This window comes from Laccaria bicolor, genomic scaffold, assembly GCF_000143565.1.
Source record: "Laccaria bicolor S238N-H82 LACBIscaffold_21 genomic scaffold, whole genome shotgun sequence".
Taxonomy (NCBI): Eukaryota; Fungi; Basidiomycota; class Agaricomycetes; order Agaricales; family Hydnangiaceae; genus Laccaria; species Laccaria bicolor.
This window is the reverse complement of record NW_001889892.1, coordinates 700,753-721,211: the sequence shown is the minus strand read 5'-3', so window position 1 is coordinate 721,211 and position 20,459 is coordinate 700,753. Positions and strand designations below refer to the sequence as shown.

The following is a 20,459-nucleotide window of genomic DNA, read 5'->3' as shown; positions in this document are numbered from 1 at the left end:
CAGGTGCAAGTTCTGAATCTGCATACAAAGCTGCTGGGGCCAGAACATACAAAAACCCTGATTAGCAGGAACAATCTTGCATCAACTCTTGCAAATCAAGGAAAATTTGAGGAAGCTGAGAAGTTGAAGATGCAAGTTTTGAATCTACATATTCAGCAACCTCTCCAACCTGACTTGGATAAATACAGCCAAGGAAAAGTTGAATGATTGTTGTTTGGGGTTTTATTTTAGGAAGGAGGGGGAAGGAATGATAATGTACAAACATATGTATGCAGTGTTATGGTAGAAAATTGGAGCTGAATGACATGGGCACTAACAGGCATTTTAAAGCAAATGTATGTGTTGCAAAGTAATGTACCTGGGTGGAAACCCTGGGCTATGGGTTATGAGAGGTTATGGGCTGATAGAGGTATGTCCAAAATGAATTCTGTGACCTTGGTTAAAGTAGTTACAAAGCAAAAGAAATGGGGTCACATTACACACCCCATACCCTCAGGAGATACCTCAAATGAGAGACAATCAGCCTCAGTCAGGCATGTAAGCAAAGAATTTTACCATGAGACAGACCAGATGTAAGATTTATAGTCTGACAACCAGTCATGCAAAGGGCCAAATCTTATTGTCACATTTTAAAATTTTCACCAAAATTCACTAAAATTGTGTTTGATTCCTTTGGCTTGACAAAGGAGCTTAATATGCTACACTGTTGCAAACATATTCTTAAATAACTTGCTGCCATGATTTTAAGGTGGTAGGTGCAGTGTGGTGAGGTGGGGCTTGGACTTGGGCCAGTGATCACATCTTTCACCTATACAATGTGAAGCAGACAGGAAAAAAATGGTAGGAAACAAATTTCTATTCAATTTTTATATAGACATAATGGTGCTCAAAGTACTTTACCTTGGCAGGTTTCCAAACATTTGCCGACTCCCGAACGATGTTGGACATTCATTTCAGCATGAACCTAATTAAACAACTCACCATGAGTTCTATTCATGGACCTTGGCCACACGACCGAGCATTTTGGAGTATCGCGGTGTCTCGCAAAACCACCTTTGCTTTCTCGATATCATACAGTCATCCACCCCTTAATGATACGCCACCCCCATTTGATACACTTTTGACTAGCCAATATCTCACTCAATACTAGACTGATTTTTATGAAACAAGTTGTAACAAGTAGTACAAACTCATATCTACCACCGTACATAATTTGGATGCAATTGAGGCAGAATTGGCAAAGCTGTGGAGCATACAAAATAGACTGTTTTTCAGAAATAGCCAAATACAGTCACACCCCTCAATGATACACCCATAATCTTAATTTTTCTTTGTGAAATGTGGGTCAAACATTCTGAAATTTGGTACAGTGATAGACGGGAATTTATCTGAGATTTTCATGTAGTTTTTGTAGAGAAAGGTTGTGCTCAAATCTGTTGAAGCTAATTTCTCATTTTGGGTGTATCATTAGCAGGTAGATGACTGTATATATATTTGCCATCTTCGTCATTCTTGCCGAGGCGCACGATCTCAACTCAAGAAATCTGTACGAGTGAGCGTCGGCTCAAAGTACCGCCGTCGAGATTAAGCAGCCTATCTAATCCGCGGAACCTTCGTTCGCTCTCCACCCATCCCTTTTATCATCAATGGTGGCTTACAGCGCGTGGCCTGACACCATCACGTGTGCATTGTCCTTTGATGTACAAAGAAGGCACAACACGTTGAAATTGAACATTGTCAATGTTCTCTTTTTAACAAATGGTATAACCTTTCCTTTCCTATCCTCAGCAATATGGTGAGCACCCTCTTCATTACTCTCTCCGTATCTCTAACAGTTCCCCCCGCATCAGGCAACTTACGGTCGCAACAGACAATCCATCGCCACCATCGACGACCAGCTCCGCACAATCTTCCTCGACCACCCAAAGTCCCACATAAACGATTCCGGAGAACCAGCTATACCCGCAGACGCCCTCGTCGACATATTCCGCTCCTTCTCAGATGTATCCAACTCACCCTTACTCTCAGAGGAAGAACTCACGCTACTCAAGTCACTCCTGGCGGACAACCCAGGACTCGAAGTCACCCCACAAATTCTCCTGCAATTCATAGCGGAGAAGACGAGGGCGAGTCCACCGCGCAGCCCGAACAGCGATGACGACATGCAGCTGCTGCCCACGAGGGGACGAGGCGAGGAGAGGGATGACTATAGCCATTATCATCGGTCCTCGAGCAACGAGTCGAATGGGACGTCGTATTACCGTTCATCGGGGAGCAGACCCTCTTCGCGTGGTCCGCAAACACCAAACAACCCAAAGTCGCCGTTTGATACTGAGAGAAGACAGCGCTCGACACCTCTAGCTAATAACGCCCCTTCAAGCTGGTCAAAAAGGCCTGCACCGGCGCATAGAAGGAAAAGCGACGCAGGGAGCCGGAGTGATTCCGAGGTGCCCCATTTTTTTCCTGTTACTCTTCACGACGCGCCCACTCACCCAATTATTGTTACAGTCCGTCGGCCCACCAAGCTCATTCAACAGAAGTACCAGCGGACGCGTTCGCGCACCATCAAACCCCACTTCACCCTCCACATCATCCAACGACCTAAGCAGAAGCTTCTCCCCGATCGGTTCGCCTCCATACAACAGCGGACGGACCTTCTCCCGGCCCCACTCCCGTGCCCAATCCCAGCCGATCAATAACTATGGATACGACGAGCACGGGTACTCTTCGCCCGACGACAACAACCACACCCTCAACGCCTCCCGTTCAAATCCAAGCGGCCTATTCATCGACTCCATCTCTTCCCTTCCCATGCCTCGTGCAAATCGGAACGGGAACGGGAATGGGAATGGAGACGACTCGGACTCAGATCCGGAGGATTCGCTGTTAGGTCTTGTAATGGACCGTTCGACGACGAGCTCGACGGTGTCGTTGGAGCCTTTGGATCGACTCGACGCGCTGCAGAGGGCGAATGCGGATTTGAATAGGAAGTGTATGGAAGCTGAACGGACGTTGCAGCATAAACTTTCTGAACATGAGCTTGAGCTTGAGGAGATGCAGAGTCGGCTTGAGGAAGTTAGGAGTGAGTTGGCGCATACGAAGAGGGAGGAGAAGGAGTTGAGGTCGAAGGATGTATGTTTTCTTTTTTTCTGCTTTTTTTCGCGAGGAAAAGGTGGCTGATGGGGTTTATTTTTTTGTAGCGCTTGAACACGACGCAGATCAGCAGCATGGAGCAAGAGATATCAAGGCTTAACAAGCAACTGGAACATTCCCGCTCAACTTATTCTAGTTTAAACAAGCAGTACCAAGATCAATGTGGTACGTCCCTCTCCCCCTCCCCCGCTCCCCTTCTTCCTTACTAACTTACCCTCCCCTCCCCTGACAGCCGCATCCGAGAAATACAGAGATGAACTCCGTACACGAGAAGAACAACTGCGCACGCTAAAAGAATCCGCCGCCTTACAAGAAGTAGAAGCGCTCAAATACGCCAAAGAGCACGAAAACTACGAAGCGCGGATCTTACAACTCGAAGCTGATTTATCCATTGCACAACAGGCGCATGAACAACTGGATGAGCAGAAGCATGAGAATATGTTGTTGAAGGAGACGATTGATAGGATGAGGTTTGATATGGATGAGATGCGGAATGCGGCTGTTGGTGGGGTGGTGGGGTATGGTGTTCCGGGGAGTGCGCCGGGGAGTGTTAGTAAGAGTTTGGGTGCGGAGATGTTGGGGAAGATGAAGTGGTTGGGCGAGGAGGGGCAAGATGAGGCGGAGGTTGGGGATGTTGCTGCGGAGGGAGAGGGGGAGGATGATACGGAGGGTGAGGAGGAGGAGGAGATTCAGACGATTATTACGAGGAAGAAGAGGGTTTGTCTTTTTTTCTTTTTTTCTTTTCTTTTTAGGGGGAAGATGCTGATGACTTTTTTCTGTAGAAAGTCGCAAGCCGCGCAAACGCACAAAATTTCGAAAGGCGAGAATTCGAAGAAGCGAAAGATTATTCGGACAGTTGCACGCAATATGATCCTGTCCTCTTTGCCGTGTCACATTCTACGCAGACGGACCCGGAGCCTAAAATCCTCACTGTGTCGTTCAGCACGCAGACTGAGGACGTGCCTACCCGGATATTCGCCGTTCAGACGGAGTCTAGGCGTACGGCTGAGATGGAGATTCAGACGGACGATATCGTCATTCTGAACGAAGTTTCGTCTGTGGAAGGCACCACCTCTTCGTCGTCTCCTGAACAACGTTCTCGATCCCCTTCACCCCTCCCCTCATCTTCATCCTCCTCCTCAATGACCATCATCCCCGGCACACCTAAACCCCATGCCAAACAGCTCCTCGAAGACCAACCGCCCGCCTACGGGGACATCACCACCTCTGACCAACAACAAGACAGGGAACGCCGGATCGCCGCTGAGATTTTACAAGAGTGGCATCAAGGCGTGAAGATCCCTTTCCAGCCTGTTGAAGGTGGGATTTCGGAGGAGGCCGCGAGGGAGTGGCAGGCCCTGAAGGAGGAGTTGGGCGTGCAGTGTGCGGTTATTGATAAGATTGTTGCGTCTTCTGAACGGGCTTCTTCTTCGAGGAAGGATCAGAAGAGGCGAAGCAAGTTTTATAATATCTATAACACTTACGTTTATGGCGGCGGCGACAAATCCTCCTCCTCAAACTCCTACAACTCCGTGACGATTGGGATGGCGGGACAAGCGTTGATGGTTGTGGGCGTATCGGCGTTGGCGATGCTCGTGATGAGCCCGTACATGGTCCCGCACTATTCTGTTCCTGGGGGCGCGACGTATTACGATCGGACCGCGTGGCATAGTTTTAATTCAATGCAGGCTGCTGGGGAGGGTTTTTCGCCTGATGGGACTGCTGCTGTTTGGAATTTCCTTGGGAGGGTTGGGGGTGGGGCTGCTAGGATTGCTAGAGGGTGGCCGACATAGTTGGAAGGGGAGGAGAGGAGAGGAGGGAGGAAGAGATAGACGATGAAGATACCCTACACGATACCCCCTTCGATTTCTTGACGACTCAGCCTACGCAATTAATCGACCAACCCGGACCCATCCACGATTTCATTCAAGTGAATAATTATGCATCATCTTTCCCTCCTTCGTCTTCGTCCTTCTCCCTCCTCATCATTCGAACTTTCTTGTTCGCCATGCACATCCTTCCCTTCCTCTCACACTCATATTTACTGATAGGCTTCGAAATTACTTATAGGCTCTAGGACGCACCGCTGCACCACTCACTCACTCACTTACAAGATTCATGCACTCTTTTCTTACTTATTCCCCACTATGGCCCCCTTCCTTACTCGTGCACCACGCTCATTAATATTTGCTTGCAAACTTGATGCTGTATGTATTCTATTGTATGTACACATTCGAATGTGGCGTTTGACTAGCTGATACTAATATCCTGCAATTAATGACTCGCTCTCTAGATCTTTGACAAATCTGACAGAGAGAGGGGATTATGCTTGGATATCCATACTGAGGACAAAGTTAACTGTCTGTCCCTTACACTACTGCTGTCCAAAGAGTCGGTTGGAAAGCGCTAGCACCTTAAGCCTTTATCCGCCTTCCCCAGATATCTTGCCTCAACAAGTCAAACCGCCACCCAAGACATCTTCGTAGTCCCATGCCACCATTGGCTCCCCTGCACGGGCCTCACGTTCTTCAACACGCATTAGAGGAGATGATGGCTGGGTCCAGTCTCTCAAATATTGCCCACTGCGAGCTGTCCGTTTGGTAGCCATGCGTAGAATTGAGTCCATGAGACCGTAGCGGTCGTACTGCCAGGAGCCTAAAACTGAGTGAGCCTCCGGAGATGAAGTATTTGAATATTCTGTAGCTGATAGATAGAGCTCGGAGAAAGAAAACTGGATGAATTTGATCCGGTATCGAGGTCATACGCCGATCCCTTTTACCAAAATTTTCAAAGCCAGATTTCAGAGTCGACCTCTTCTTGTTCGGTGCCGCGACTCAGTACTATGCGTATCTCCTAACTTGAAGGCTCCTCCGACACGTTGATCCCCATCCTGTCGTCTGCTTTCTGAACCAGAGTTTATTCTATTCAACTAAGTTTCGCAAAGACATCGAAGAATCACCCTGAGACTCAAGTATCTCTAGGCAAGTATGTTCAACAGATGCAACCACTTGCTGAACGTCTTCTGAAGTTTTGTTTATTCAACTGAACCCGACCTCAAGGTTTCCGCACAACAACCATACCATGCCTCTCGCCACACCAACATCGAATCCAGTCGAAGAAAAAGTCCAAAACCACATCTTCAACACCGTAAACGACCACTGGGGAATAAGCCAATTCTCCAAAACCAGCCTCTCCCTCCCCATTTCCCACATCCACTTCATCGCCCACCCAAACGAGGACAACTCAGGTAGCGACGGGCAACAACCCACCAACCACTGGACCATGTACCTCGAAACATCACCGAGCTCCTCGGTCCACGTTGACGTCGCTCCAGACGATAACGATGTTGCGATGGTTATGCTTGACACGGAACGGGTCAATTATGACGCCTACAACGTCTTTCACAAGTCGCTTCCTGTGATTGGTGAGGGGTGTAATGTTGCGACGGTTCTAGATGTCTTGATCACGAAGAAAAGAGATGTGTATAGGTTTGCTCCGGTGGGTGAAGGATGTCGGTACTGGCTCTCCATCGTTGTACTAGATCTGGTGGATGCTGGATTGGTGAATCGGGGAGACGCTCAAGAGGCCATTGATGGGCTCGGGGTGTATTGGTCTTTTCCTCCTGGCACTGGCTCGTTCGCCCGAGAAATTGCACGGGGTTCTTTCTAGTAGTTTTTTTCTGGTGATGAATGTACTTCAAAAGCTCGCAACGAGGAACCTAAATTTCGAACGTGTGCGCGTATGCATATGACAGAAATCAAAGTAGACGCACCCTCATATCATATCAAAGTCGAAGATACGTGATCCCAAACCTCCTCCGATTCAACGCCTGCAACCGTGCACAATCCTCCGTATGACACGCGTTAGCGAAAAACCCAATGACCGCCATCTTCAATTGCTTGACGGGGCAATCCTCGGCCGATAACCACCTCGACTCAACCATATCCGCCACTCTCCCGTCCTGGGCAGAGATGCATCCCCATAGCTTGATGGTGCTGAGATTCGGACAGAGCGTCTCGGTATTGGTCTCCTCCGCCGGCACATTGTCCCCACTATGCAGAACCTTTTCTGCGAAGGTGGTATGCGTCAACCGCCTCAACACCTCTTCCGTCACACATAAATGCTTTTGATGATCTTCCGTGATAGACAGCGAATCCAACCATGTTGATATCTGCGGATGTGCAAGGCACTCCAGCATCTCCTCCGCGGAGATATCGCATTCTTGTATGATAAAGTGTTTGACGGTGCACACAGAACGAAGGAGGAACGCAAGGAACTGGGATTGTGGCCAGTGAATGATGTGTACGGGGGTAATGTTGGGGAAGGACCCGTGGACCTCAGAGAGCGAAAGATCATTCAAAGCTGGTAGTGTGAGCTTGTCAAAGAGAATTCCGAGGTCGCCTGCCGTGCTTAGATGGAGACGTTGTAGATTGTTGTGAACAATTGGGTCAGAGCCGTTTGTGAATGTATCTTGAACGGGAAGAATGAGCGTCAGCTCTAAAGATGTGAGCTGAGGGCAGGATGTGATGATGCGGAGACCCTCAGTCATCGATATGATGTGGCCCAGCCAAAAGTGCGTGAGCTGCGCCCAGGGAAAGGTGAGCGTCGTGAACGGCTTCTGGCTCAGCCAACTGACGGAATGAAGCCGTGGTGCGGAGAGCATCGTGGATGTGATGCGATCCACGTCGTCCTGTTCCAACCAGTAACTTTTCTCCAAGTATAATTCTTCGAGCAAGGGGAACGAGGTGTCCTTGGGCAATGAAGCGAACCCGGTTTTCTCCGACCATGCATCTTTGTATCGTATACGGACTTTCTGCCATCGGGCGTGATGGGGGATGAAGACCTCGAACATGGACGAAACTACTGAATCGATTGGATCCTCGGAATCAGGTTCGGTGGTAAGTATGGTGGGAAGAGTGTAGTCAATCCCAGCGCGACTGCTGCGGAGGAATGGATCTCGCTCTTCGATAGAAATTGAAAGAGGACAGGAACCAGAATGCTCCAACCATGCTTCGACGACTCTTTTGTCGGGGTAACACACTCCCTTTTGGATCTCGACTGAAATCGAAGCCCATAGCTCGGGTGTGCCCAGTGCGATGTTCTTCCAGGCGATACAAACGCCGGTAAGAACATTCGGAGACACATACGTTGCTGTTCGACGGCGAGGTCTGTCAACATCCCAGAAGAGGAATATGAGACGAATGATCTCTGGAGGAACCTTGCGTATCGGCGAGAGTTGGTCCCGGTGTAGGGCCAACTGCTTTGAGATATTTTGATAATCATCCGAAAGCTGCCGCAGTTCTCGTCGGTTCTGCTCGATGTCACGTTTGACATCGTCGGAAGGTTCAGGCTGAGGATAGTTATCAGAATATGTGACGTCCTCGTCCTCCAATCCACCTAGACAATGGAGTTCGCCTTCTACATTCATCATTCGTTCGTCGATATCTCCAAGGAGAGCCTCTTCATGTTTTATGACTTGGGGCAGCGAACCTTTGTCCACAGTGGTGCTCAATGAAGCCAACCATGCGTGTGCCTCGTTTCGCTGCTTCGTCAGAGTTTTCAATGCCTCCAAAGCTATAGCTGCCTCAGCTTCAATTTCGACGACAATCTGCTGGTGGTGTGCGATGATGCCTTCTAGTTGTGCTCGGCCTTCTTCGGTGAGGGCACCATTCACCCCCATGGGACCCAAAAAATGGTTCACGTTCATACTTGGCAGCGCAGATTTCAATTGGTGAATGATACAAAACGATAGCTTCGATCGCAGTTGGTTCTTGAATCTTGGTTATGGTGACGTCGGTGCCTGAGTGACACCTGTGACCGCGTCTTTCCAGGTCTTTCCTCTCAGCCTCATCACTCATGGCGAGCCCGACAACATGCTTTTGTTAAGAGGTCCTCCGTGTTGAAATCGAATCAGCAAGCCTAGACTCTTCGTGTGATCAAGACAAGAAAGAGAATAATATTCCGGTTGTCTCTGTGGGGTCCAGAGGCAAACAGATGATTAGCTACAATACATGTCGTCGTATATATACTGTAAGCTACGAAATATAAGGGGTAAAGGTAAAACACCCCTAATGATGCACGCAAACGATCAATTGAAGGAATCACCTGAAATCCAACTGAAATCCGAAGATCGGGTGCATTGCGCATGCTCGTAAAGCTCCCAACACTCCGTGAACGTTGGAATTATGTATGACCAAGGGGGTTTCGGGATTTGAACCCGATATACCAGGCCGGTTAGTTATAAGTCCAGCCAACTGGTCATAAAAATCTTTTCGACCTGGTTAATTATCATTTATCTGCCCCAAGGGGGTGTCGGGATCATAATCCCGGACCGGGGGCCGGTTGGTTGGTAGGGCCATCAGGCCGTTAAAAAAAAATTGGAAGCTCAAAAATTTTGGCCCAAAACAATTATAGGTGGCCTTCCTGGTGGATAAATTATACATGATAGATAATAGAAAGCCTCAAGATGTGCTAAATGCCTCAGGATGCGCCAAAACACACCACTGAGACTGCTTACATAAGACAATAATAACATTGGACCATTGATAACTTTCATTAGTGTGGCAACCGTTACAGCGAGGAAACATGCGAAAAATGAAAATGTAAGGTTGTCGATTGGAGGATTGCTTTTGAGGATCCCGAGCAGAGCTGACCACCAGCAATGTGATCCAGTGGGATGTGAAACTGTGTGGTCAAGTAAACCCACTTTCTGTTAGGGTTTCAATGTAAAACATACTTACATCTTCATGTCAAACCATTCTGATATCACCTCATTTGTATTTACCTTGTGCAGGTGCCCATGCATTGGGTCTGCAATGCATGTTCAACGTTGAGAGGCACGAGGACAGGAAGACAGCGGTGATGTCATATTTCCTAAAATAGACATGTGCCTGATTACGTTGGATGGTTGGTTCAGCCCAGCGCTCACTACCAAAAAAATCGACCCTAGGTCTTTTTTTTATATCCCGACACCCCCTTGATCTGCCCTGTAAAGCCTAAATTCATGACTGGGTGGCCACACACAATGCTCTGAAGGAAGAAAAGGCTATGAAATGGCAACAAGAGACCTTATACATCAAATTTAGTATTCTATGCAAATTCTACATGTCAGATAATAGCCAGATACTTAGTCCCAGTACAATTGACAGAACTCCTTCCAGGTACAAAACATGTGGAAGCAACTGTCAGTGAGTGTGAAACCGAAGGGCGAATTGGGACTTCTCGACGAAGGCGTGAGTGCGAGATAGCGGCAGAGAATATCCGGGGTACGTGAGAGAGAGAAAGTAACGTGGTGCCGCAAGGCGTCACCACGTTGAGATTATCCTGTGACCCAGGAATTGGGGCGTGGTCACCCGGCGCAGGACTCTTGTATCCTGGAGGGGAGGCATAAGGCTGCCTAGCTGTACAGAAAAGGGGTGACTCCATCCACATGTAATATATGATGTGGTTGCAAAGTGAGTTTATTATTATGTACCTGGAGCTACATATACAGAGTAAACATGGGTAAATATGATGGTCCTAGGTTACACAAGAAGGGAAGTAGAGTATACTAGCATGCCGTTACAAAGCCCCCCTGTGAGATAGGAGCATCGTCCGCAGTAGGAAGGTTTCTTGACAAGGTTCCCAATTTCCGTAAATTGGTCTCCTTATGTTCCTACCTGGGTTTTAGTCTCGATCTACCAGTTTGTCCCGTTATTACACTCCGAGCAGTCCGAGAATTCACTCACATCGTAAACCATCCTAGTTCGGTCGTTATACCGTAGTGCAATCCCAAGGAGGGCGGTGACGGCAAATTTAGCAGTGAATGGAGATTAGTGCTTGGAAGTCCAGTCTCAAGACTGAAAAAAGACTGAGACTGGACTGAACCAAGACTGCCCAAGACCGGAAATTCCCAGGACCATCGAAGACCGCAACCGCGGTCCAGTCTTTGGTCTCTCACAATTTCGGAAATTTGAAGACCATGAAGACCGACAAAAAACCGGTCTAACCGGTCTCAACCGGAACTCATAACCAAACACAAAACACAAACACAACTCATAACCAAACACAACTTTCCTCCTCCTACCACCACCCTCCCTGTTACCATCACCACCCTTTGTGACGACCACTTTGCATCGTGAGCACCCCCGATGGGCTAAACGACCCGTATGCTCACACATCGACCACCACCTCACACGCTGGAGGCTCAGCAACGACACCCATGGCCACGGCGCGCCACATCATCCTCCACAACGACGCCCCCCCCCCTGCCAGACATCACCTACGGCCACCACCACCCACACCACCAACCACAATGGCAACAACAAACACCTGCCATGCACGACTGTCGTCAACTCTCACACCCACCTCACACCAACCACAACAACAACAACGAGCGCCTGCTACGTCGACAGCGCATGGAGAAGACTTCCCTCGCCCTCTGCCGCTTTTGGCAATGACAAGCGCACGACAACGGCCACGCAATGACGATGGAGATAGGTGGATGACGATGACGTGACATGGCAGCAATGACGGATGACGGAGGACAATGCAAAGAATAGTGTTCGCAAGTTCAGTTCAGTCCGGTTTTTTGCCCCCAAAACGCGCAACCGTGGACCGCAACCGGTCTAGGACCGACCCAGATATTGAGGGAACCGAACCGAACCACTTAGGACCGGTCTATTTCGGTCTATGGAGCCGGTTCAGACCGATCCAGACCGGTTTTTTTGCGTATAATTTATTATACCAATATAAACCATTTGTATCTTGACTATTATTACTCTGAAAAATAAACGGGTTATATGAAATAGTAAAGCATGTAAATACCCGTCATTCTACTAATTTCGAAGAGATTTAATGAAGATTTGACATAGCTATGACTGAAACCGAATTACATCTCGTAGAGACTCGGGTGAAATATGGATTTGGTTATATCTTTCTCAATTCTTAACCGTTTTTGATGAAACAAAAACCCAATAAAAGGTAATAAATGTGGTTACAAGGGTATGTAACGCACGTGACCGTTTAACCGGTTGCAATTGATTAAAACCGGTCTTTGAACGGTTTTAATATATTTTCGAAATGAGGCAACCGGCAACCGGACCAACCCCAAATTGGGGCAACTGCAACCGAAAAAAAGACTGGACCATAGACCGGTTCAGTTCGGTCCACCGGTTTTTTGCGGTCCTATGGACTGAACCTTTAAACACTAGCAAAGAATGGCGACGGCTGACAACGGACAGCAACAAGGAAGTGCGAGTGCTCCCCCCACCCCCCTCATGTAGTACTACAGTGTATTTAGTCAATTATATACATGTTCTCCCCATGTCATAGCTCCGAGACCGGTTGAAGACCAGTTGTCAACCAGTTCAGACTGAAACTGGTTGAGACCGGTCTTTCAACCATAAAAAACCGACCAAAACCACACTGAACCGGTTGATGTCGGTTCAGTCCGGTTTTTCATGGTTCTTCAACCTGCAAGGACCGGTCCCAGTCCCGGTCTTGTCAAATTTTGACAAAAGACCGGACTGGACTGGACTTCCAAGCACTAATGGAGATCTTGTGGTTAATGTAGGCCCAGTAGCTGCCATGAGCCAAGGTAATAAAGTGCTAGGAGTCAGTTCTGAGGACAGTACTGGAGGAGGTAACACCATTAGGTTGATTTGATGCATTGCTAGAAAGGGGCCACATAAAGATAATCTTTGCGCCATGAGGCCGTGGGGTGTTGAAAGGTAATACTGTCACAATCGGAATAAGTGAGTTTAGTGGTCGGAGTGGAACTTGAGCTGTCTTGGAGATGTGACCAAGTAATAACAGGTGAAGGGCTTGATGAGGAAGATGAACGGGTGACAATTTGGGGCAGCAATAGGGTGAACGTTCTTCATAGTACATTTGGACAGATCACCTTCGAGGATTTGCAGGTTGAACGGAAGCTTGAAGGCTGCGTTGGTGAGGAGAGCGCTGGTCGCATCGACATCACCCTGAAGATAAAGATTGACAATGTTTACGCGAAGAGCATCATTCTCCATTATGAGATTTGTTCGGCAGGGAGTGAATCATAGGAAGTTTGATTATGAGTGAGTTGGTTGAATCCTGGTCCCGTTCCACTCCAGTGGAATAGCACCATATACCCATAGTCCGTCTGAGGTTTCAGGCGAGTTGGCAGATACAGTTTCTTCTAGTGTTTGAAAGTTAGGTTAGTTAACCGGAAAATAACCGGAAAATAACTGGACCTAACTGCAACACTAACCTAACCGCGGTTAGGGTTAGTTGATTTTGGAAATGGAATAACCGGTTATTTTGCAGTTAACTAACTGTTAACTAACCGGTTATAACCAGCCCTATTATACACCTTCAAAACGCACTTTAGAACGTCGAAAATGCTTAAAATTTGACTAAGTTACAGTCAAATCTCTAAAATATCACTCAAATGTGTAGACTTTCAAGGATAATTGCATAAATATGTCAATTCTTCACCGATTTTAGCGTTCTTGGGCTCGTTTTAAAGCTAGAATATGCAGAAATAATATCTATTAAGATACATATGAGCATATTTGCCTTGTTATAACCGATTCTTTATTTTTCGGTCCTAACCGGTTAGTAACTGCAAATAACTGACCGTAACCGGTTAGTTGCGGTCTGGTTAGGTTATTTTAGGTTTCGGGACAAAGGCTAACCGGTCTCGGTCTCGGTTAGAGCCCCTGGGCACCCAATAACCTAACCTAACCGGACTTTCGAACACTAGTTTCTTCTGTCTGAACCATGGAATCCCTGAAGAGTGTGTTGGGTGGAATTAAGGAATTCATTGTCTCCACAACAAGGTCTTCTTCCCTTGGCTGAACTTTGTCGTTCCACCACGCCATACAAGGAAACATGGCTGAGTTTGGCACCACGAGGTCAGGTAGGGTCCTTTTGGCTACTAAGGCCTTTGAACTAGTATCAGCGCTTTTGGTAGTGGATTCCCATCCTGAGCCTCGAGCAGCAAGCTGGCCTATCGCGCTTTTACACAGGCCCTTGGTTCTCTCGAGGTGGTCTTCGGCAGATTTCTTGGTAGTACCAGCACCCAGATAGCAGTCGTTGTTGCTGTTGCCATCTTCACCTGAGGCTATAGGAGACTTCAAGAAGGGTGGTCCTGGTATGGGAAGGTGAGTTTCCTTCGTCATGATTGCAGTCTCAAGCTCAGAACTTTCATTGGAACTAGGTTGGATATGCCACTCTTTGGTTAAGCTCTCCAGAGTCTCTTTGAGACGTGGTTGTTCACAATCATTCGAATTCGCTATACGTTCGTCGGAAACCTTGATCAGAGGTTGAGGGAACAGAACTCGATAACCCTCCTCTTGATTGTACAAGGCACGAGGTTGACGATTGATATAATCTTTCATGTACCCATCCAGGAGGGTTCTAATCCAGAGGGATTTCTCATCAGTTCTGTTTCATCGCCTCGGTTCACACAGGGTTGAGGCAAGATGAACTAGATCCGCCATCTTTACTGGAGGGAACTCAATCTCTGATCGGGGCTGGGTCCATTCTGAGCCATTGAAGGTTAAAAAGCAGCGAATAGGTGTAGCAATTGTCAATTCAAGAGTGGCGAGTTGTATGCGCTCAGGGGACCAAGCTCTTTGCGCTATAACGTGGTTGAGGCCCACATTCAGATACTGTTGGGTTTGCTGCTCCTCTGGGTCATCCATCCAATAGTCATTAGCTCCTTTCTCCATCACATCAGAATCCAGCAACCAGTTTGGGACTCTTCCTTGATTCAGGAATTGTTCGTGACTTTGCAAAAACTTCATAAACCTAGGAGTCACCATGGGATGGTTTCCAGTATTCCACAAGGCTCTCCTCACTGCACCGAAGAAATGAAGGTTTTCAAGTATTTTGCATGGAGTATTTCTGTGTTTTCTTCCGGGACCAAAGAGTGAGGCTTTGAAGTTCCTCCAACTATCCATGGCAGGTTCGTACTTGGGACTAATGCACGGATCGCCTGCAGCAAGTGAGTCTAATAGTGTTTCTCTACTCTTGCTAGGTTTTGAATCAAGGTAATAGCACCTCTTTCAATGTTCCGATGGACTACCAAGGCTATGATCAAGCCTTCTGAGGTAAATTGGTCAGGTGGGAAGGGTCTGAGTGGTGGTCTGTGCCTGGAAGTTATCAAGTTCATGGACGTCCTTGGTCTATATTCCGTTGGTAGAACTTGATTCTGTGAGTAACAGACTGAAGAATGGTAGCGGCTGTTGTACAAATGAGTCAAGACATGGATCCAATTTGATTAGCTTTCCACTCGTCCTTCCCTTTGCGAGAGGTGAGCAGTCGCAGGTGCCACAAGGTTGCTGCAACTTGAATTTACTAATTTCTGCCATGCTGTACTATTAGTAGTCCCAAGTCTGTCTTGATCTGAGAAAGTAATCTCAAGCAACCCAAATACGTTGACGACCCTTTCGACATAGGATCTAACGAACTCCTCTAGTTCTCTTAAGCTTGCCTGTGGTATTATAGCCATGGCTAACATCACCATCGGGGTAGGTTGTGATGGAGTATGTGAGGGTGGTAGAGCGCCCAGCTTCCAGTCTTGGTAGTTGATGTGGTGAATATCGTGAATCAAGTTGTAAGTTACAACATTCTTATATTCAGACTGACAGGGAAACCATTCCTGTAATCACACTATAAAGCAGCGGGGTCCTGGGAGTGTACTCTCATATGGAGATCCATGCATCCTAAGAAATATGCAACTATCTTCTGACCTGGTCATACAGAAAAACAATTCGGGTAATTGTGCTACAAGGCGGCGGAGTTCCGTATGTGTCCTCCTGCACTGGGGTCCAAGTATCCAATATAGTGCGGTATGATAGTTCATGGGTATTGTGGTTTTCTCATGGGATTGCGCTATAGTGTCTTGAGGGGTGAAACTATGTTCATCCGCTTTATAACCGTCCATAATTTTTTTGCGGATCAACCAGTCTACAGATATGTGTAGTCACCGTCGTCTTGCACAATCTTCGTACAGTGATGATTTGGGATATTTTGCTCCTAACCAGTGAGTCCGAGGGTTTGCCTTGAGGGACAGAGAGATATCCTCAAGGTTATCCATGATTGCTAGTGCTTGGAAGTCTGGTCCCAAGACTGCAAAAAGACCGAGACTGAACCGGACCCAGACCGCCTAGGACCGCAAATTCGCAGGACCGTCAAAGACCGCAACCGCGGTCCGGTCTTCGGTCCCTCAGGATTTTCGAAAATTCAAGACCGACAAAAGACCAGTTTAACCAGTCTCAACCGGTCTTTGCAGTCAGAAAAGTTACCAAAGTATGTACTGTAGTCTACATATATTTATGTAACATTTCGACCTCAGCATTCATGAAATCGACAGAAATCACCATTCGGAGCGGAGTTTGAATGTGTCTGTCACGTTGTCATCACCATTGATTGAGTTTCTCAGCTCCTACTCTCACCACCTCCCTCTCGACACAACGGACACGCCAAAATTGCATCAAAAAGGTATGGAGTCAGTTTTAAATGTTTTCTTATGCTAATTCTCGTATTTTAACACCCCAGGCACTCACATTCCTTGCCAGCAGCCACCACACAGTCTCTCCTCCAACAAGGGTTTTTTCGCATCACTGAAGGGTTCTAGTGGGAGTTTGTGGGTTTGGGATGGCATAGAAAGATACAAGAGAAGATGCATGGAGTTGGAGACCCACCAGGTGTGTGAAGAGGCGAACCATAAGTGGTTCGTCTCTCGATTCCCTCACTCCCCTTCACGGCCACCTCCTGATGACAATGTTGCATCAGGATCAACATGACGTCTACGCACCCCACGCACACTGACCAATGCCTGTCGTTTCGAACACGAGCCCACTGTTTTGGGTGTGAGCCCGTCGTTTCGAGTGTGACCCCATTGTCTCAAACACGAGACCGTCATTTCAATGTGAGCCCATTGTTTCCAACGTGAGCCCATCGCTTTGAACGTGACGTGAGCCTATCGCTTTGAACATGAGCCTGTCGCTTCGAATGTGAGCCTATCGCTTCGAACATGAGCCTATCACTTCAAGCGTGAGCACGTCGAGTCCATCATTTTGACCCATGGACAACAGCCACCTGACTCACCATGACCATGAACACAAGCAAACCATGGAGTACAGGCCACGTCAACAGTAGGTACAATGTACAATTCGATTATAAATATATATATAATACCATGTACAAGACCGGTCTGGGACCGGTTGCAAACTGGTCTGAACCGTAACTGGTTCAGACCGGTCTTTCAACCGTAAAAAACTGACCAAAACCGCACTGAACCGGTTGACACCGGTTCAGTCCAGTTTTTTGTAGTCCTTCAACCTGTGAGGACCAGTCCAGGTCTCGGTCTTGTCAAATTTGGACAAAAGACTGGACTGGACTGGACTTCCAAGCACTAATGATTGCATCATTCACCACCCCAGCTGAGTTCGCGATTCCGCCGTGGCTCTCGCTTATAGTCTTTATCTGGGCTTCGCGCGTCCTTTCAGCTGCAAGCTCCCATCTAATACAAATTTTTAGGACCATCTCTTCCAGAACACTTTTCCGCTGTACGACATAGGATGTAGGTTTAGGCATCACGGTCGGATGGGCCCATAGAGGATGGAAATCAATAGAGTTTGCGTGATTTCGTACAATATTCTTAGTTGGAGCATTGGATTCTAGCAGTACAATCCCATCCATGTTGTCATCAAATGACATGATCGTATATCGAGCCTTCCATACAGGTCTCTCTGCTCATTCATGACGATTCAATTGCAAGCACGTTCTTCATTCAGTTAAGCGCCTTGTACCATGCGTGATTCTGGGGCTATGGCAAGCAGGGATAATTTCTCGTCCAGTAGTTGCTGCTTGAAGTACCATCCCAAGTTTAGGGCAAGTGACAGATGCTGCTCCCCATACTGCTGCTCGAGGATGGGAACTTCCATTAACTCGCGCGGAACAGGGGCAGCATGACCGATCCATGTTAGAGAGATTACCTCTTGTTCAATTTGGCTTACAATCCTAGGGTTTGGGTAAGTGACTAGTGCAGCCCCCCAGCCTGCCACTCGATAATTGACGTTTTCGTCATATAGCAGAATTTGTAACAGCTGTGAAAGAGGATTGATCATAGAGCAAACCCGACTTGCTCGGCGTACAGCGATAGTCACAGCCCCCCATGCTGCCACTCGACGATTGGCACATCCGTGAACTCGCGCCCCAACTAGTAGGGCAGCGTATTCCACAAGATCCTCTTTCAGGCCAAGGGTTTCGTATTCTCTAGCGTCATAATTACTTCCAGTCGATCTCATCGCCATTCTACTCCAGTAGGTGACCACTTGGATAGTGTTTTCAGGCCTAGTAGCCCCCCATTCGTTCGATGGTTCGATTTCAAGCTGACTCCTGCAAAGTCCAAATGTGACGAACAATAGGAATGGAGTCAGGTCTTCTGGTATGATTCTACCAGGGGTCGTAGATGCATTCCTGAGTTCCAGAGGCAATTCTGTCAACTGACGCAGTCTCAAAGCCTGGCTCTGTAAAGTCAGCCAAGCGAATTCAGCTGAAGGGTTGAGGAGGGGTAACACCAGCCATGCTCTTGATAGTGTTGGCGTAACGTCTGACTGTCGAGACATGAGGGATTCATCGAGCATAGGTCTTGGGCTCTCTAGAAATGCCCCTGGGCTGGTAGACGGCTCAATTACCCCAGCTTCAATCTGAATCCCATGCTGTCGACCAGTGCTTTCTCCCTTTGCGAATGAGGTACCACACACTTCTAAGCGTCCTATGTGATGGCCAGTAGCTCTGAAAGTTGCTGCATTTCTGCGCAATCTCTCTGATAACCACCGACGATCCTCCTCAGGAGTCCCGAGATCAAGACTTACTGTCCTGTCCATGACACCACTTAACGAATCTTTCATATCCACTAATGTCTTAGGTTCTCGAAATTCGTCATGCTTGCCTTCGAAGCCACCATCACAGTGCTCAGGAGCCTCCGCCGTTCGATCATTCATGGTTGCTAAACCTTCAATATTGCTGGTATAGTTGATCTTAATGCCTCGATGTCTTGCAGGAAACTAATAACTTCGTCTGCTCTTACACATCGAAGGGGCAGATTAGTATGGGTTATGGCAGTCTTCTCCGCTATCCCTTCGTCTATAACATCGAAAGTCATGCAAACCGCTGCGTTTTGCGAGGGATAGGGATGGTTCAGGGCATCATCCAAGGCTCTCTCTCTTGCATGTTCTTTCTTGCTAACTTGCTTCAGTTTTGTAGGGCTTACTGCCTTCTCATGGACAAATGTTTGCATTATAGCTGACACAGCTTGAATTACGAGTCCTAGATGGTTACACTGGACCAAGGTTGCAAGTATTATGTGCCCCGTGAACCATCCTGTTAACTCTCCGCTGTATCTGGTAGTGTATCCAGAGATGCCTTGTTCATAAGTAGTTTCGAAGTCCATTCTCAATGAAAGAGGAAGATTCGATTTTTCTGCTGCGTAGACTTCGGACCCAGACTTGATGATCAATTCATCCCCTCTCGTGCGACACCGTAACCTCCTTCTTACACCCTCTTGGAAACAAGATATACTTGTCAAACGCTTTCCATACCCTTCCAGGAGGAAGACGATGAAGGCTTCGAGGTCTACCCAAGCTTTGATTAGTGGGACGAGTCGAGCTCTAGTTTCCCTGGATTTCATCCATGAGGGTGTTGGTCGACTCTTAGCAAGGGGGAGTTCTCGCCCCAGTTCACATACTCGCTTCCTTAAACTCAGCAGGAAGTGTTTGAGAGTTACCCGGGGGGTGTTTAGTTCCTTAACCTTCCCTTCAAGATGATCAGGGCGTATTTGGAGGATTCCTCTTTCGAGTAATAGTGGAATTTGAGCAGGATTCTCACACGAATTCGCAGCGGGTGTTTCGTGCTTGGTAGCAGTGAGCATCTCTGCTGAGCACTCCGACGACCACTAGTGGCTACCACTGTTTATCATAATACCAAGGCATATGCCTAGAGCTAAATATCTATATCTCAAGCATAATTATGAAAGGCCTTTCATTTGACTTGCTTATGTCTCTCATTCATTTAAATGCTGGGCTTCACTCATAAGTTGTAGGAGAATTACCCTTGTGAATTTCATAAAGGTGGCTGGCAATTTCATTGCAAATTTTCATACTTATCTCTCAGTATTTCATTCTGAATTTCATATTTATCCCCACTGCTTTCATTGCGACTTTTCATTACTCAGCTCTCAATATTTCATTCTGAATTTCAGATTTATCCCCACTGCTTTCATTGCGACTTTTCATTATTCAGCTGACAGAATTTCATTCTGAATTTCATATTTA

General features: G+C 47.4%; 5 protein-coding genes across 5 annotated transcripts; 2 read left to right on the top strand and 3 right to left on the bottom strand.

Moving 5' to 3' along the window:
* Positions 1 to 1,792: 1,792 nt before the first annotated feature.
* Positions 1,793 to 4,946, top strand: LACBIDRAFT_329462 (uncharacterized protein; the record flags this gene model as incomplete). The annotated part of the gene is given in 6 exon segments (XM_001883577.1): positions 1,793 to 1,795; positions 1,836 to 2,626; positions 2,646 to 3,132; positions 3,219 to 3,318; positions 3,386 to 3,870; positions 3,936 to 4,946. 6 exon segments carry the CDS (start codon positions 1,793 to 1,795, stop codon positions 4,944 to 4,946), a joined length of 2,877 nt encoding a protein of 958 aa, XP_001883612.1.
* Positions 4,947 to 6,249: 1,303 nt separating this feature from the next.
* On the bottom strand, positions 6,250 to 8,860 carry LACBIDRAFT_302656 (uncharacterized protein; the record flags this gene model as incomplete). The annotated part of the gene is made up of 2 exons (XM_001883482.1): positions 6,250 to 6,871; positions 6,926 to 8,860. The coding sequence occupies one exon, from the start codon at positions 8,858 to 8,860 to the stop codon at positions 6,938 to 6,940; it is 1,923 nt and encodes a 640-aa protein (XP_001883517.1). The 3' UTR covers positions 6,250 to 6,871; positions 6,926 to 6,937.
* A 4,993-nt stretch (positions 8,861 to 13,853) lies between these two features.
* On the bottom strand, positions 13,854 to 14,615 carry LACBIDRAFT_329460 (uncharacterized protein; the record flags this gene model as incomplete). Its single annotated transcript, XM_001883481.1, has 2 exons — positions 13,854 to 14,532; positions 14,584 to 14,615. The coding sequence occupies 2 exons, from the start codon at positions 14,613 to 14,615 to the stop codon at positions 13,854 to 13,856; spliced, it is 711 nt and encodes a 236-aa protein (XP_001883516.1).
* Positions 14,616 to 15,075: 460 nt separating this feature from the next.
* Positions 15,076 to 16,483, top strand: LACBIDRAFT_329459 (uncharacterized protein; the record flags this gene model as incomplete). The annotated part of the gene is made up of 11 exons (XM_001883576.1): positions 15,076 to 15,082; positions 15,119 to 15,121; positions 15,175 to 15,315; positions 15,402 to 15,430; positions 15,505 to 15,530; positions 15,596 to 15,647; positions 15,732 to 15,733; positions 15,882 to 15,923; positions 16,103 to 16,162; positions 16,281 to 16,428; positions 16,475 to 16,483. 11 exons carry the CDS (start codon positions 15,076 to 15,078, stop codon positions 16,481 to 16,483), a joined length of 519 nt encoding a protein of 172 aa, XP_001883611.1.
* A 1,435-nt stretch (positions 16,484 to 17,918) lies between these two features.
* LACBIDRAFT_329458 (uncharacterized protein) lies at positions 17,919 to 20,056 on the bottom strand (the record flags this gene model as incomplete). The annotated part of the gene is made up of 2 exons (XM_001883480.1): positions 17,919 to 19,193; positions 19,217 to 20,056. The coding sequence occupies 2 exons, from the start codon at positions 20,054 to 20,056 to the stop codon at positions 17,919 to 17,921; spliced, it is 2,115 nt and encodes a 704-aa protein (XP_001883515.1).
* Between the last annotated feature and the right edge of the window lie 403 nt (positions 20,057 to 20,459).